Source organism: Microcaecilia unicolor, chromosome 1 (assembly GCF_901765095.1).
Source record: "Microcaecilia unicolor chromosome 1, aMicUni1.1, whole genome shotgun sequence".
NCBI classification, from domain to species: Eukaryota; Metazoa; Chordata; class Amphibia; order Gymnophiona; family Siphonopidae; genus Microcaecilia; species Microcaecilia unicolor.
In genome coordinates this window covers 721,244,570-721,260,440 of record NC_044031.1, presented here as the reverse complement: position 1 = coordinate 721,260,440, position 15,871 = coordinate 721,244,570, and the positions used below count along the sequence as shown (strand labels likewise).

Below are 15,871 nucleotides of genomic sequence, written 5' to 3'. Positions count from 1 at the left end.
GTTACTCCTCAAGTGGTCACTGACCCTTTCCCACTCCCCAAAGATGTGAATGAAACAGTACATACCAGCCTCTATGACAGCTTCAGATGATATGGACAGTCCTATTAGAGCAGTAAGCAGGTCCCTGGAGAAGCCTAGTGGTCGGTGCAGTGGGCTGTGGAGAAGGGGACTCAGGCCCACAATCCACTCTAATTGTTACATTTGTGGTGGAAACTGTCAGCCACCCCAAAACCCATGAAAAACCTACTGTACTCACATATAGGTGACACCTGCAGCCATAAGGGCTATTGTGGTGGTGTGTAGTTGGGTAGAGTAAATTTTTGGTGGGTTTTGGAGGTCTCACCATATATTATAAAGGGGTAATGGTGAGATGTGTATCTAGGACCTTTTATGTGACGTCCACTGCAATGCCCCCTTAGGGTTCTCCACTGTTCTGCTGGGATGCTGTGTGGCCAGTCTACTAAGAATGCTAGCTCCTCCTACATCCCAATGGCTTGATTTTGTATGTTTTTCACTTGGACATTTTTTTTTCTAAAATGGTCCAAAAAGATAGATGCACTAAGCACAAAACGTCTAGGAAATGGCCATTTTCGAAACAAAAAGACAGACCTTTTTCAAGTTCAAAAATGGCCATATTCACCACTTGAGTTTTGGATGTTTTCAGCAAATTTGGATTTAGATGTCATATTGAAAATGCACCCTCTATGTGCGTTTATAAAATATTAGCACAGATTCTACAGAAATAGTGCCTAAATTGTGGGTACTGACATTTACACCTGCTTGGTGTATACATGATTGTGCATACACACATGAATTTTGACTCCGCCCATGCTCCTCCCAAACTGCACCCCTGAGCACACCTACTGTCCAAGAGTGTGCTGGCTTGTGCAACACGTACATTCAGTGTAACTTAATTTTATAAGAGCCTATTTATGTGCACAAGTCAGCATTTTACATGTGAAAATGATTTATACAGTGACCTCCAAAATGGCCAGCTTCTACTCTGGGCTGTTTGTACAGGCACTCAAAAGTCAAAATGCCACCCAGCTGAAAACGAATGATATCCCATCAAGAGTGGCTGCCAGTAGTTCGCTAATTCCTAGTGTTTTACCTTTATTATGGAGGTTCCTCATCCTCACTACGGGCACAGCGTTGAGACCAAACCAAACATGAGAACGATCCTGATAGAGAAGAGATACATTGTAAGCCACAATGAGCCTGCAAAGAGGTGGGGAAATGTGGGATAGAAATGCAATAAATAAATAAATAAAATAAAATACAGAGAAAATCTGTTCAGTCTTGCTATCCAAAGTTAACTCTGTTTTTGTAATCATTTTCTCATATTGCAGTTCCGCCATAAGACCGATAACCATGTAAACAACCGGCAGTCTCAGGTGCTCGTGGGTGGCAAGTAAGACACAACTTTCTGTAATATTTTTTTTCACTTGTGTGCTCTTCTTTGGCAAAGTACAGTCAAAATATATACCCATCTTTAAGAGGCTATGAGACCCTCGTTTACTAACTTGTGTTAACCCGTTAATGCACGTTAAATAACTTAAGTGCCATTATTCCCTGGGGTCTGTATACTAACTGTGTACATGGAGGATAATTCTGTAAGAGACCCCTTGCATAAACCTATTCTGTAAAGAAAAGCAGGTGCCTGCTTGTCTTTACAGAATACTAGGACAAGTGGGTGAAAACACTCTTAACATTTATAGTATGAATGCTTAGAGATGGATTCAGTAAATCAGACTCAAACATGGGCACCTATTCCTGCTCCCAAATGTATGTCTGCTGTAAATGCTGGTGCCCAGGTTGGATGCACTGAGGCAGAATACTATATCTATGTGCACAACGTTTTGGAATTCCCTTTACACGCCCATGGCCACGCCCTTTTGAGATAAGCACTATGGGAGTTAGGTACATTGCCTTATAGAATAGCGCACAGTTAGATGCATACTCAAATATTATTAAGTGCCAATTACCATCAATAATTGGTTGTTAGCACCCAATTTTTGATGGATAAAAGCTCATTAGTCATATACATAACTATTGCCATACTGGGAAAGACCAAAGGTCCAACAAGCCCAGCATCCTGTTTTCAACAGTAGGCAATCCAGATCACAAATACCTGGCAAGATCCCTAAAAAAGTACAAAATATTTTATACTGCTTATCCCAGAAATAGTGGATTTTCCCCAAGTCCATTTAATAATGGTCTATGGACTTTTCCTTTAGGAAACCGGCCAAACCTTTTTTAAACTCCGCTAAGCTAACCACCTTTACCACATTCTCTGGCAACGAATTCCAGAGTTTAATTACACGTTGAGTGAAGAAAAAGTTTCTCCGATTCGTTTTAAATTTACTACATTGTAGCTTCATCGCATGCCCCCTAGCCCTAGTATTTTTGGAAAGCGTGAACAGACGCTTCACAACTACCCGTTCAACTCCATTCATTATTTATAGACCTCCAACATATCTCCCCATAGCTGCCTTTTCTCCAAGCTGAAGAGCCCTAGCCGCTTTAGCCTTTCCTCATAGGGAAGTCGTCCCATCCCCTTTATCATTTTCATCGCCCTTCTCTTTACCTTTTCTAATTCCACTATATCTTTTTTGAGATGCGGCGACCAGAATTGAACACAATATTCAAGGTGTGGTCGCACCATGGAGCGATACAAAGGCATTATAACATCCTCATTTTTGTTTTCCATTCCTTTCCTAATAATACCTAACATTCTATTTGCTTTCTTAGCCGCAGCAGCACACTGAGCAGAAGGTTTCAACGTATCATCAATTAATGTGCGTGCGCATCTCAGGAGTACCTGCAAATCTGGGCACCATATAGAGAATCCGAGGATTTGACTACTGTTCACCAATCTTTTTGTGGCTGTGACTCCATGATAACAGGCAAATAAAATTGTGTGACCCTCTGGAGATGTAAAACAATGATTTACCTATGGAGTGCCCACCCAGTTCGTGACCCGCAAACACAGATTTTGTGCCCCTATTTGGGGTCCCAACCCACAGTTTTGGAAGATCTGGCTGGTGTAAATGCCCTCACCTAAATTTAAATGATAGAATACTACATACCCAACGGCAAAGATAGCACATACTTTTCTGCCATTTAGGTGCGTTCCTGGTGCCTAAAATTAGGCTCCTTATAGAATTATCCTCTTAATGCACATTAACACACATTAATTAAAATCAGTGGTGCCTCACTCCCCTCTCTTCCCCATCTCCGGCGACTGGGCATCTGCCCCCTTTCTGAATACCTCCCATCCCTCCCTGGTGTACCTCAGAGGCATTCCGGTGACTGCAGCGATTCATCCATTCTACCTGCGCCAGCCCCTGCAGGCTTTTCACTGCTGGGTCCTGCCTTCGCTGACATCACTTCCTGTTTCCTCAGTAGTTGGATGCTGGCGCAGGCTGCAAAGATGAATCACTTCAGCCACCGGGACACCTCTGAGGTGCACTGGGGAGGAATAGGGGGGATTCTGAGAGGGGACAGGTGCCAGTCTCTAGGGGTGGGGGTGGGGGTGGGGGGTTGGGGAGGACAGAGGAAATGCTGGGATAAGCAGTATAAAATGTTTTGTACTTTTTTGGGATCTTGCCAGGTATTTGTGACCTGGATTGGCCACTGTTGGAAACAGAATGCTGGGATTGATGAACCTTTGGTCTTTCCCAGTATGGCAATACTTATGTACTTATGTACTTAAGGGGAGGGGGACTTTGAAGGCCCACCCAGGTTATCTATAGGCCCACCCAAAATAGTAGGTCTGGCTACGCCACTGATTCAAGTTAGCGTATGTTAAATTGTCAAATCAGGTTGGTAAATGAGGGCCAGAACTTGCTGTTTACTAAGAGGTCAATCAAGTGTGTCCTAAAGTCTTCCTTGGTTATAGTGCTGCTTGTCTGCATATTAGCCTTCTCTAATGCTACTCTGGAAGCAGGTTTCAGGGGCCATGATAAGTGGAGTCCACTGCGCTGGCATTGAAAGTTTTTGGAACGCTGATTAGCACTTGCTCTTGCTTAGCACTTGCTCTTGTAGAGCACTGTAAACCTTTAGTCTTGTGATTCTCAACCCAGTCCTCAGGCCAAACCTAGCCAGTCGAGTTTTCAGGATATTCACAGTCAAACCAATATTCAAAGCTAGGTAAAGTTCACCACCAGGCTGTGAAGGCATAACTTGCTTATCCATATATTTTCCAAAGTTATTTAGATAACCTGAGGCCATTTAACTCATTAAATGGCTGGATATTATCTGTATAATGAGTAGTCAGGTACTGCTGTACTAGACCAGATGCTGTCTTCTGTGTGTTGGACTGCAATGCTGCTGGATGAGTTTTCTTAAGTTATACAATCTGGTCCAACGTTTTAATTGAATTCTATGGTTACTGATTGTACCTCTTTCTAAACCTTTTGTAGCCTATTTGGATAATTGAATCATCTTAAAGAGACTTGCATGTGATCTTCACAATGTACTGTGCCATAAGTTTATTTAGATTTTTATGTTGTCCTTTCAAACCGTGGGACCCTTTTACTGTGTTAAAAAGTGTCCAGCGCTATCCCCAGCGTGGGTCTTTCCTGCATGCTGAGGCCACTTTTAGTGCAGCAATAAAATGACCGGTTTTCCATAATTCCCATTAATAGCCACACATTAATTTTCCCATTAGCAGCTGACCATCAGTGCGAGAGCACTTACTGATACTTAAATTTTAGGAGGTAAGGGCTCACGCCAGTGGCATAGCCAGACCTCGACATGGGGGGGGAGGGGGGCTCAGAGCCCAAAGTGTGGGGGGGGGGGCATATTTTACTTTCGCATGCATGTGATGTGAGGGGAAGAGCAGGGCAGGCATTGCGGCAGAGACCACCGCTGGACAAATGCTTCAGCTGGCAGGGGTTGGGGACTCCCACCAGCCAAACCAGAAGCCCCAGAGCCAATTTTGGGGGGCCCCCCGTAGCCCCCCCATAGCTATGCCACTGGCTCACATGCTAATCCTGTGCTAACTGGTTAGCATGTGGCAAGTAGCTGCGCTGACCGATTAGCACAGAACATGCCTACTCACCACCCTCAGACATGTCCCCAGTGCTAACAACAAATTCTATTTTTTTAGTGCGTGGGAAGCTCATTCCGATCCCAAACTTATCACAGGACGCCTGAGTGCGCCCTGAAGTAGTGCTTTTTTACCCTGCAGTAAGCAAGTTGTTAGTGCTTATCGTAGCTTAGTAAAAGGGCCCCTATGTATCTTTCTAAGTTTTATTTGTTCTTATCAGTTTATTTATTGTATTGCCAGTAGAACCCCTGACGCAGCCCAGTAGTGGGCAAAATGTGGTCACGTTGGGTGATTTTTACGTGAGACTCCGTTTTGAATAAAAGATTTTATCCTAATGATGTGTGATGATTGGCTCTTCTTGCACTCCTGTGTGATATCTGTAGATCATCTATCCTGTCTTGGTTACCAGAAATTTGTACATATAGGGCCAGATTCTATATAAGGCAGGTAAAAAATCCGCATGGTAAACATTTCCACCTAAGTGTATTCTACAAGCGGTGCCTAGATTTAGGTGTGGTATACGGAATACACTTAGTTGATATCCCAGCTCCTAAAGCTATGCGCCTCCATTTACAACTAAGAAAATGTGGCATAAATCCCTTGTCTATAATTTTAGCTATAAGCTATATTTTAATTCTCTTTAATTCCTGTACAATTTTTTTCTATAATATTTTATAAAATTTCATAAGGTGTTTTAGGGAAAGGGAAATGGGACTTGATATACCGCCTTTCTGAGGTTTTTGCAACTACATTCAAAACGGTTTACATATATTCAGGTACCTATTTTGTAGCAGGGGCAATGGAGGGTTAAGTGACTTGCCCAGAGTCACAAGGAGCTGCAGTTGGAACTGAACTCAGTTCCCCAGGATCAAAGTCCACTGCACTAACCACTAGGCTACTCCTCCTCATTTTGGTTTGCAAATAGCAAACCAAAATGCGCAGCCTAGTACACCCTTTGCGTAGATTTATTTATTTATTTGTTACATTTGCACCCAGGTAACAAAAACTTTTGGGAACAACTCCGCTGAATTATACAAGAAATCAACCAAAAAACAGCGGATAACAACCATAAATTGTGAGATAGTTTTATTAATAATGGAGGGGGAGAGGACCTCAGACCGGTGACAACTTTTGATCAATAAGATCACATCGGTATAGTCACTATTATATAATCACTGGTCCCTCTACCAACCTCCTCCCTGGGTGTTTATTCGTGCGCTTCTAATATTTATGAATGCTATATATCACAGTCAAAAATGTAAACCACAGCTACTTAGCTTATTGCTGCTCAATCAAGGGCCTCCCCAACGGTCCCGTTTCGCCAACTGGGGCTTCGTCAGGGGAAGAGGACCCCGCAACATCAAATTGTGGCAAAAACCCAGCAAGCCGTTAATACCGCTTCAACGTTTCTCGAAATTTAAAATAATTTACATTGACTCTAATAACTGATAGAAGGGAATTCCAAAGTGGTATTATAACAGTTGCAAAAATAGTATTAAGTATTCTAGCAAAACGTGATTTGCTGTAAACCACAGGACAGAGAATAAGTTGTTGAAGCAGGCTAGGGGCCCAGTTTACTAAGATGCACTAGTGTTTTTAGCACATGCTAAAATTAGCGTGCACTAAACACTAGAGTTGCCCATTTGTTTCTATGGGTGACTTTAACGTTTAACACGTGCTAATCGTTAGTTTGTGCTAAAAATGCGCAACCTTAGTGCTGCTTAGTAAACAGGGTAACCGAAAAGGGATTTAGAAATCAGACTAAATGTGAAGTGGAACCAAAAATGATCTGTTGAAATAAAAGACTTTAAATAAAACACATTCGGTGACCGGAAGCCAGTGTAACATGTTCATATAACTTGAAACACTACTAAATCTATTCACTTTGAAAATTAATCTCACAGCAGTTTTTTGTATAACTTGAAGTTTCTTTAGATATTTAGAACCAAGCCACAACTACAAAACATTACAATAATCAAGATGGGGCAATATCATACCATATGCGCATGAATGACTAGAATACTGGCATTTACCCATGTACTTGTCATTTAAATCTAGGCGATTGCCTATAGAATTACCTCCTAAATGGATAGGTTACCAGTTTCATTTCAGTGTGTGCTGGTGGTGTCACTGCTCAATATCTGTGGACAGCAGCAGTGAATGTTGGTACGATGCGATGACTGCATTGGCTGAAGATTGACCTCCATAAATAAGCATGAAAAGTTTTGCATGCACTTCCTCCATTGTATGACGGCAGGTAAAGGCCATATGACCCATCCAGTCTGCTCATCTGTATCATCCACTATCTCACCCTCCTCCTAAGAGATCTCACATGCCTGTCCCCAGTGGCATAGCTACGGGGGGGGGGGGGGATGTCATGGGGGCCTGGGCCCCCCCCCCCCAAATTGGCTCTGGGGCCCCCGGTTTGGCTGTTTGCTCAGTTTCATTAAAACGAGCATGCACAGCGACTGAAAACAGAGCAGGGCGCCAAGCAATGTGAGACCAGCGCGAGACAAATACTTTAGCTAGCTGGCGGGGGTTGGGGACCCCCACCAGTCAAGGTATCCTAGCAGTGGCAGTGGGGGGAGGGCAGCAGCGGGGAGGCAGGCCAAAATGTGCCCCCCCACCCTGGGCTCTGGCCCCCCGTCCTGTCAAGGTCTGGCTATGCCCCTGCCTGTCCTACACTTTGTTGAATTCAGGTACAGTGCTTGTCTCCACCAGGGGGAGGTAGTGTTTTTTTTGTTACATTTGTACCCCGCGCTTTCCCACTCATGGCAGGCTCAATGCGGCAGGCAATGGAGGGTTAAGTGACTTGCCCAGAGTCACAAGGAGCTGCCTGTGCCGGGAATTGAACTCAGATCCTCAGTTCCCCAGGACCAAAGTCCACCACCCTAACCACTAGGCCACTCCTCCAACACTTTCCATGAAGAAGTATTTCCAGTTACTACTTTTCTTTATAGACTAGGTGCCACATAGGCACTCTGCAGGCACCTAAATATAGGCACATTGTTATAGAATTTTCCTCTCTAGATCCAGCCCCACTAGCACACAAATGCTGATGTACAAATTTACTGCATCTCTGAAGTGTAAATGTGTGCTGCATGTACTTTATGCATGTACATGCAGCGTTTTTTTTTTTTTTCTTATATCAATTTTTATTGATAACACTTGAACACAATACATCAAATAATTCAATCAATACATAGGAGATGTCATCAAGCTTATAACTTTTCTCCCTCTTCCCCCAACTCCCCCCCCCTCTCTATCCCCACCCTCAACTCTTTCCCACTACCGGTTCTGTTAACAGTTCAATATCTTACTTCTCGCTACAGGTGTCAGAGTGTCCCAAAACGGGAGCCAGACTTTACAGAACTGGTCTCCTTTTTTTGAGGCTAAGTCTCCCACTTTTTTCTTTTCTAGCATGCAGCATTGCATCATGGCTCCTCGCCATTGTGGTGTTCCAGGTGGGTCTGGTTGTAGCCACAATTGTAGTATGGTGCGTTTGCCCATCAAGACTACTCTTTTCAAGAACTCTTTAAGTCCCTCTGGTGACTTGCCACGAATCCTATAGACATCAAATAGCTGTCCTGGCGTTGGTTGCCAGTGTATGTTCCACATTTGCGATACTAGTCCCAGTTTTATCCAGAAGGGGGTCACTTTTGAGCAATACCAAAACATATGCCCTAGAGAGGCTCCCACAGTTCCACATTTTGGGCAGTCGTCTGTTGTTCTCAGGGTCGCCTTATAAGCCCTGTGTGGTGATATGTACAGTCTCATGATAAATTTGTAGTGCATTTCCTGCCAAGTCACATTCTCTGTCACCCGATACACACCCATTAAGCACAGTTTGATCTGTTCTGGGTCCGGTTTCCACCGCAGCTCCTGATGCCATTGTTGTGACACTTGCGTGTAGTCAAGTGTCTCCTGTAAATCTCTTAGATGATGGTGGAAATACTTAAGTACTTTTAACTGTGCTTCCAGGCCCAGCATCTCACTCATGGATTCCCATACTTGCTGAGTAAGAGCCAATGCAGGCAATGTTCGTATGTAATGTTTGAGCTGCATATATTGGAAATAGTCTTTCTGTCCAAGTCCGAATTCTGTGCACAAGGCCTGGAATGTTTTCATGGTCCCTGTCTCAGACACCACCTGAAATAAGTATTTAATACCACAAATCTCCCATTTCCTAAACAAAGCAGAGTTCCCCCCCTCTGGGAATGCTAGGTTACCTTTAATAGGTAGTAGTGGAGACACTACACTGTTCCATTTGTTTTTCTTACTCAACCATTTCCATGTTTTCCGCAAAGGGTTCAATAGAAATCTATATGGGCCCAGGTTTGGGAGTTCTTCTGATGGGGCATGCAGCCAGTAAGCAAATCCCATTGGGGCCATCAGCAAGGTTTCCACTTTCGTGCAGGAGAAAAACTCCCTTGAGCGAAACCAGTCTGATAAGTGCCTCAAGCTACAGGCGATTGGTATAAGTTTTAAGTCAAGTAGCCCCAGCCCCCCTTTTAGACAAGGCCTCATAAATTTATGTAATCCAATGCGTGCACGTTTTCCCTGCCACAAGAATATTGTAAGGGTTTTATGTAGCCACCTCTCCTCTTTATATCCCAATATAGCGGGAATCATCTGGAAGATGTATGTCCATTTGGGAAAAATAAACATGTTATACATGGTGATTCTTCCCCTCAAAGACAGAGGTAGGCCCTGCCATCCCTGCAGAGCTTCTTTTGTATGCCTCTTCAAGGGGTCCATATTCTCTTTGTACAGATTTGTTAAATCCCTCGGTACATTAACCCCTAGGTACTTGAGCGTGCCCACGGCCCATTGAAAGGGGAAGGGGCCCTCCCACTCCTTTTGCACTGTTTCCTGTACTGAAAGGGCCAATGATTTTTGCAAATTTAATTGTAACCCTGAGTAAAACCCAAATTTGTCTATGACTTCTAGTAGGCGTTGGACTGAGGTCTTCGGTTGAGTAAGTGTAAGGAGCACATCATCAGCGAAGGCCAGTATTTTTATTAATGTCCCATGTAGTGTGACTCCCTGTATGTCCGGGTCTAGTAGCATTGTGCGCAAGAGTGGCTCTAAGTATAAGAGGAACAATAGAGGGGATAATGGGCATCCCTGCCTGGTGCCGCGCTCCACTCTAAAAGGTTTAGATCTGGTGCCATTTATTAATATTTGGGCTGTGGTATTTTTGTATAGTGTTTTCGTGGCATCTAAAAACCAGCCATCCAAGCCCGTGTGCTCAAGTACCTGGAACATATAATCCCAGTTAACTTTATCAAACGCTTTGGCTGCATCTAGGCTAACCAATAGGAGAGGATCTCCTGTAGCCTGCCCATACGCCACTGCTAAGAGGGCTTTCCGTACCTGTTGAACCGCCTGACGGCCCTTAACAAACCCTACCTGGTGTTCTCCGATCAACATTGGCATGTGATACATCGGTCTATTTGCCAGTATTCGGGACAGGATCTTGACATCAACATTAATAAGGGAGATGGGTCTATAAGATTCTACTTGATCTTTAGGTTTACCCGGCTTAGGAATTAAGGTAATCAACGCTTCGTTCTCTCTGGGCGAAAAGGATCCCCCAGCAACCACTGCGTCTAAATAGTCCGCCAACGCTCCACACAGTTGTGGAATCAGCATTTTATAATATTCTTTGGTGAAGCCTTCCAATCCTGGTGCTGATCCTATTTGTAAGGCTTTTATTACTTTAAATACTTCTTGTGTTTGTAGGGGCGCAGATAATATTTGACGGGCTTCCTCTGGCAATCGTGGCATTTTTGCATCTTCTAAATAATCTTTAGTCAGGGGGCCTTGGACCCTATTATACATGCAGCGTTTATAAATGTTATGCATACTTATCGTACATATTCTGAAAAGCTGGGTGTGTCCTGAGGACTAAACTGAGAACCCCTGCTTCAGCCTGTTTGTATCTTAGGAAACTGTCGTTCTGCAGGTAAATGGTGTATGAAGAAATATTGGGATTGGCTCATGGTTGTAGAGATCTGGGAGGGTGTCATGAACAGTGATTCACTGGGAAGGAGGTAAATATTTGTTCAGCAATATGGCTGCCATCAAGATACAGTGAAACCTCGTTTTTTGTCGATAATCCGTCCGAAAACTATCGGCGAAATCCGAAACCGACGAAAACCGAGGCAATTAATGAGGACGCCCAAAATCGGGAGAAGGACGTCCATCTTCTGATACAAATTGGGAGATGGATGTCCTTCTTTTTCGACGAAATCCGAGGCAACCGACGAAAACCAAGACAAATTTCTAGTCGAAAAAATCAACGAAATCCGAAACCAATGAAAACCGACGTCAACGAAAACCGAGGTTTCACTGTATAGTTAGGCCTGATTTTGTTCTCCCATAATTCAATCCTGGCAGCAAGAAATGTTGAAAACAATTTACAAAAGTACTTGAAAGTGGCTATCAGTTGCAGTGGCCAGTATCCACATTATGCTTGTCACCTGAGATGAATTTGTGCTTCTTGTGTGCTTGGTTGTGTCTCACACTGTACTTTCTTCTGTAAAACTGGTATGATTCTTCTCTCCTTGCATTCAGCTTTACCCAGATTTTAGCTGTGCCCTTTACATTCTCGTTTTTTTTTTTTTTTTTTGCGGGTCTTTGCTCTCTCAATCACAAGCTTTTCTACTGATCTTGGATCACTGCTAGGCTGAAGGCCACATGAATCAAAGAGCATTAGTCCAAAAGGAATTAAATATTTAAAGACTTTTCGGGTTTTGCTTCCAGAAAGTTTGCCTCCTTTTTGTTTGAAATTGTATCATCTTGTAACCAAACCCGTTATTCAAAATGTTGGAGATCATGGAAGCATAGAGGACAGTTCTGGCTCTGTGTCTGGAGAATAGAAATGTTCTTGCACTTAACACATTAGAATTAAAACCAAAACCACTACAGCTTTAATTGCTGCTAAAGCACTAACTAGGAAAGCATTTGAAGTGCATGGTAAAGTCTTTCCACAAGGAGTTTCATAATGGTATTTTGTTTCAGGTAACATAACTAAGCTGTAATTTGATTTCATTATGGGAAAACAAAAAATACGTGAAACACAAATACTTAAACTGAGACTTACTGAAAATTGAATTATATGTGTAGAAAATTATGAGCTAGAATGTACAGTTCCTTTAGAAGTAATCTGATTGGCTTCCACTAGTACAAATTTAACTGAGTCCATAATGCGTAGGGGGCTGAAGTGACCTGGCCAAGGTCAGACAGTCAGTGGCAAGTCCTGTCCAAGGACTTCTTCTGAATCCCAGGGCACTGCTGTCATAGCTAAACCATTACTTCTTAATGGAAACCAGGTTCAGGAAGGGAAAACTTAATTTCCTGTTTCAAAGTTTCTTTAATAGAGTATTAATAGTTCTGTGAGTGACGTCTACTGAGTACTGGGATATAAAGGAACCCAAGATTCTGAGTGGCTTCGAGGCTTACTGAAGCTTGGCTGGGATGACTTTGTAAGAAGGAAGGATATGGGTTGGAAGGACAGTTTCTTCCCTTAAATTGGAAATGCCTCCTGGAAATCTATATTTGTGGTATTTACTTCTGCCGATCACCCTTTTGTAATATACCTGCAGGAGTGCACACGTATTTTCCAGCATGTGCAGCCATTTTACAAACATACACACTAAAAAGGTGAACAGTGGCAATGGCACAGCTTCAAGGTGTAAGTAGCCCCACTTTTACCTGTACAGTATGACAATTATCTGAACGCCAGTTAACCAGATGTCCCAATATCTGGACCAACATCTCGCATTCTCCCTCTAAACCTGTTTTTACTTAACAGCAGCGCTAAACATGCTGCCTTTCTTTAGTTCATTGCCTCCCTCTGTAGTGTAGTGTTCTCCCTACAGGAAACAGGAAGTTCCACCAAAGGAGGCAGGACAGGCTAGAGAGAGGAACCATGTTCAATGCTTGCTGACTGTAAAAGCAGGTTTGGAGAGTGTGAAGATGAGGCTATTGTGAAGATGAAGCTCCCACCTCAGGATCCCAGGTCTCTCTTTCACTCAGGGTGAGCTGGTTCTCAGTATGCAGATTTTATGCAAATTAGTGTACTACCCCTTTTTACTCGGGGTGACCTGGTTCTCAAAAAGGCAAACATAGTCAGGTCTCATCAACAGGATTTTTCTCCTACAAATCTTTATTCCAGCCTCTGGGGCACACTTCTTTTAGCTTAAAACACTTTCACAAGCTTAAACTGTTCTTCCAGCTTAACCATTTCTTCCTACTCAGTGCAATCTTCCAGCTTAAACATTTCTTCTTGCACAGCAATACCCATCAGATTTCTTCCCCCTGAGCCTTCCCACACAGGCATCTGGGCTCAGTACTAACTCAGTCCTGGACACACAGTCCTTCCTTGTAGCCCACAGTTCTTATACTTGATACTCTAGGGCCTTCTTACCCCAGCCAGCTTCCTTGCTTTGCACACAGTTCACCACCAGTCCAAAGGGCTCAGCCAGTACTTCTCATGGGGATCCTCCTGCTTCAGTTACCAGCTCTCTTCTGCAGCGGCTAGCTCTCCTCTCTCCCTCACACTCTGGTGGGGTCTTAAGTGGTTAATGGCTAAACAGGACCCAGCCCATAACCTGCTGCACCTGTTTCCTCCTCCAGGACTCTCCTCGGTCCTAGTGACCTTCTGCTATACATCCCCTTACTGAATCCCTTTAGTGACTCACCCAGCCCTTCTCCCTGGACATTTTAGGGGGAACAGCGCCCTCTAGGGGCCTAACCAGGGTAGGACAGCCTCTTCCTTCTCACAAGGGTCACCAGGGGGGGGGAGAGAGAGTGAGATATGTCTGATTGTTGGCTATTGGGGGGAGGGGGGTGGACAAGACAGAGAGAAATTTGACCTGGAAGGGTGGAGCTACAAGAGATGTGGAAACAGGGAGACATGGTAATCAGCGAATATGTTTTGCTTTACCGCAGGAAAAATGCTTTTACTGTTCCTGTGTGGTGGTAAAACGTTTTTCTACCTCAACTGGATGTCCATGTAGGTTTGTCCAATCATCCAGATTTATGATTATCTGGACCACTTCCTGCCGAGGATAGTCCAGATAATTGACGTCATACTCTGTCCTACTTTACTAATCTATACATGTAAGTGCCGCCAATTAATTTTCATTTTGGAGGCAGAAAGAAACTACATGAAATTAAGGAGAATGACACCCTTTAGGTAAAGCCCTAGCTGAACTGAGCACTTTTGAAAAACCTATGTGTGCCTTCAGCAGTGGTATAGCCAGACCTCGACGGGGGGGGGGGGGGGGGGGGGGAGAGCCCAAAGTGGGGAGGGGCACATTTTGACCCACCTCCCTGATGCACCCCCCTGACGCCCCACCACCACTGCCACATCATCATACCTTGGCTGGCAGGGGTTTTGAACCCCCGCCAGCTGAAACATTTGTCCCATGCTGATCTCGCCACATTGCCTGACCTACTCTTCTCAGTTGCGCCATGCACACTCGTTTTGATGAAACTGAGCATGCGCTCATAATCTACGTTTATACCTGAGACAATGGAGGGGTAAGTACTTGCTCGCTCAAGGAACTGCAGTGGGTTTTGAACCAGGTTTCCCTGTTTCTGAGCCCATTGCTCTATCCATTAGGCTACTCCTCCTTTCTAGTCCTCTATTTCTTCCTTCTGTACTCAACCTCATCTACATTCCCCTGCCTCTCATAGCTCCTTTCCCATCACATATCCGCTTTCCTCCTCCACACCTTTTCTTATGTCTTATCCCCTATCCAGGTTTCCATTTTCCCTTCCCTCTGACCTTTTCATCTGCCTTCCAACTTATCCCTAATGCCTTCAGTTCCTGCAAATCATCTTCCTTCCCTATATTTCTGCATTTTGTCTCACAGTCCTATTCAGCGCTGCGTAACCCTAGTAGCGCTCTAGAAATGTTGAGTAGTAGTAGTAGTAGTAGTATTCATACCCCTCACTTAGTCCTCGTCCTCCTAATCCCTGGTCAATATCTTATCTTCCACTGTCCACCAAACTAATCTCCTCCTAAGGTCCTCCTTTTCCCAGCCTACCCACTCCTTGAGTCCTCACTCACATTCCTACCCAAGATCTGAGTCCCTATCTACACTCACAGTATCCAGCCAGTTTGTAGAGTCTGTCTTCTTCTGATTGCTTACCCAATCTTAGTCTCTTCCAAAGTCAAAATTCCTGCTCTTCCACTTCTCCATGTTCCCAGAATCTGCCCTTTTTCTTCATCGTCCCCTTCCCCAACATCCACTCATCTATTCGCTTCTCCAATATTCATTAACCCTGCCTTTGCTTGTCCTTACTCAGCATCCTTCCATGGGCCCCTCACTCCCAACCTTGCTTCTCCCCCCAATATCTATTCTTTTCTCTCACTTTGACTCCAGCATCATTCCCCTTTTCAGTCCTAGCCCCTCTGTCTGAGCATTTGTTCCAGCCTCCTTCCAGTTCTAGTCACCCCCCCCCCAACATCAGCCCCTTAATTCCCAACCCCTACATTAGTTCCAGCCTTTCCCCAACATCAGCCTTTCATTTCTGACCCCTATATTAGCACCCTTTGAATCTCAATCCACCCAGCGCCATTATTAGACCCCTTCCAGTCCCAGCCCTACCCCTACCCCTAGCATCTGCCAATTTTCAATCCAAGCATCAGGCCCCATTCCCAGCCTTTGCATTAGCTACCTTCCGGCCCCAGCTCTCCCAGCATCACCCCATTTTAAGTCCCACCCCTTCTAGTCTCACCCCCCCCCCCCCAAGCATGAGTCCATTTCCAGTCCTTATCTCCCCCTCCAGCTTCCTTCCACT

The 15,871-nt window shown here is 44.3% G+C and overlaps 1 protein-coding gene across 1 annotated transcript in view; it reads left to right on the top strand.

Moving 5' to 3' along the window:
* The window catches only part of ATP8B4 (ATPase phospholipid transporting 8B4 (putative)), a 467,603-nt gene that overhangs the window by 208,169 nt on the left and 243,563 nt on the right, over positions 1-15,871 (top strand). The window contains exon 6 of the mRNA XM_030189574.1: positions 1,350-1,411. Coding sequence (XP_030045434.1) covers positions 1,350-1,411 — 62 coding nt within the window. The remainder of the gene's footprint in view (positions 1-1,349; positions 1,412-15,871) is intronic.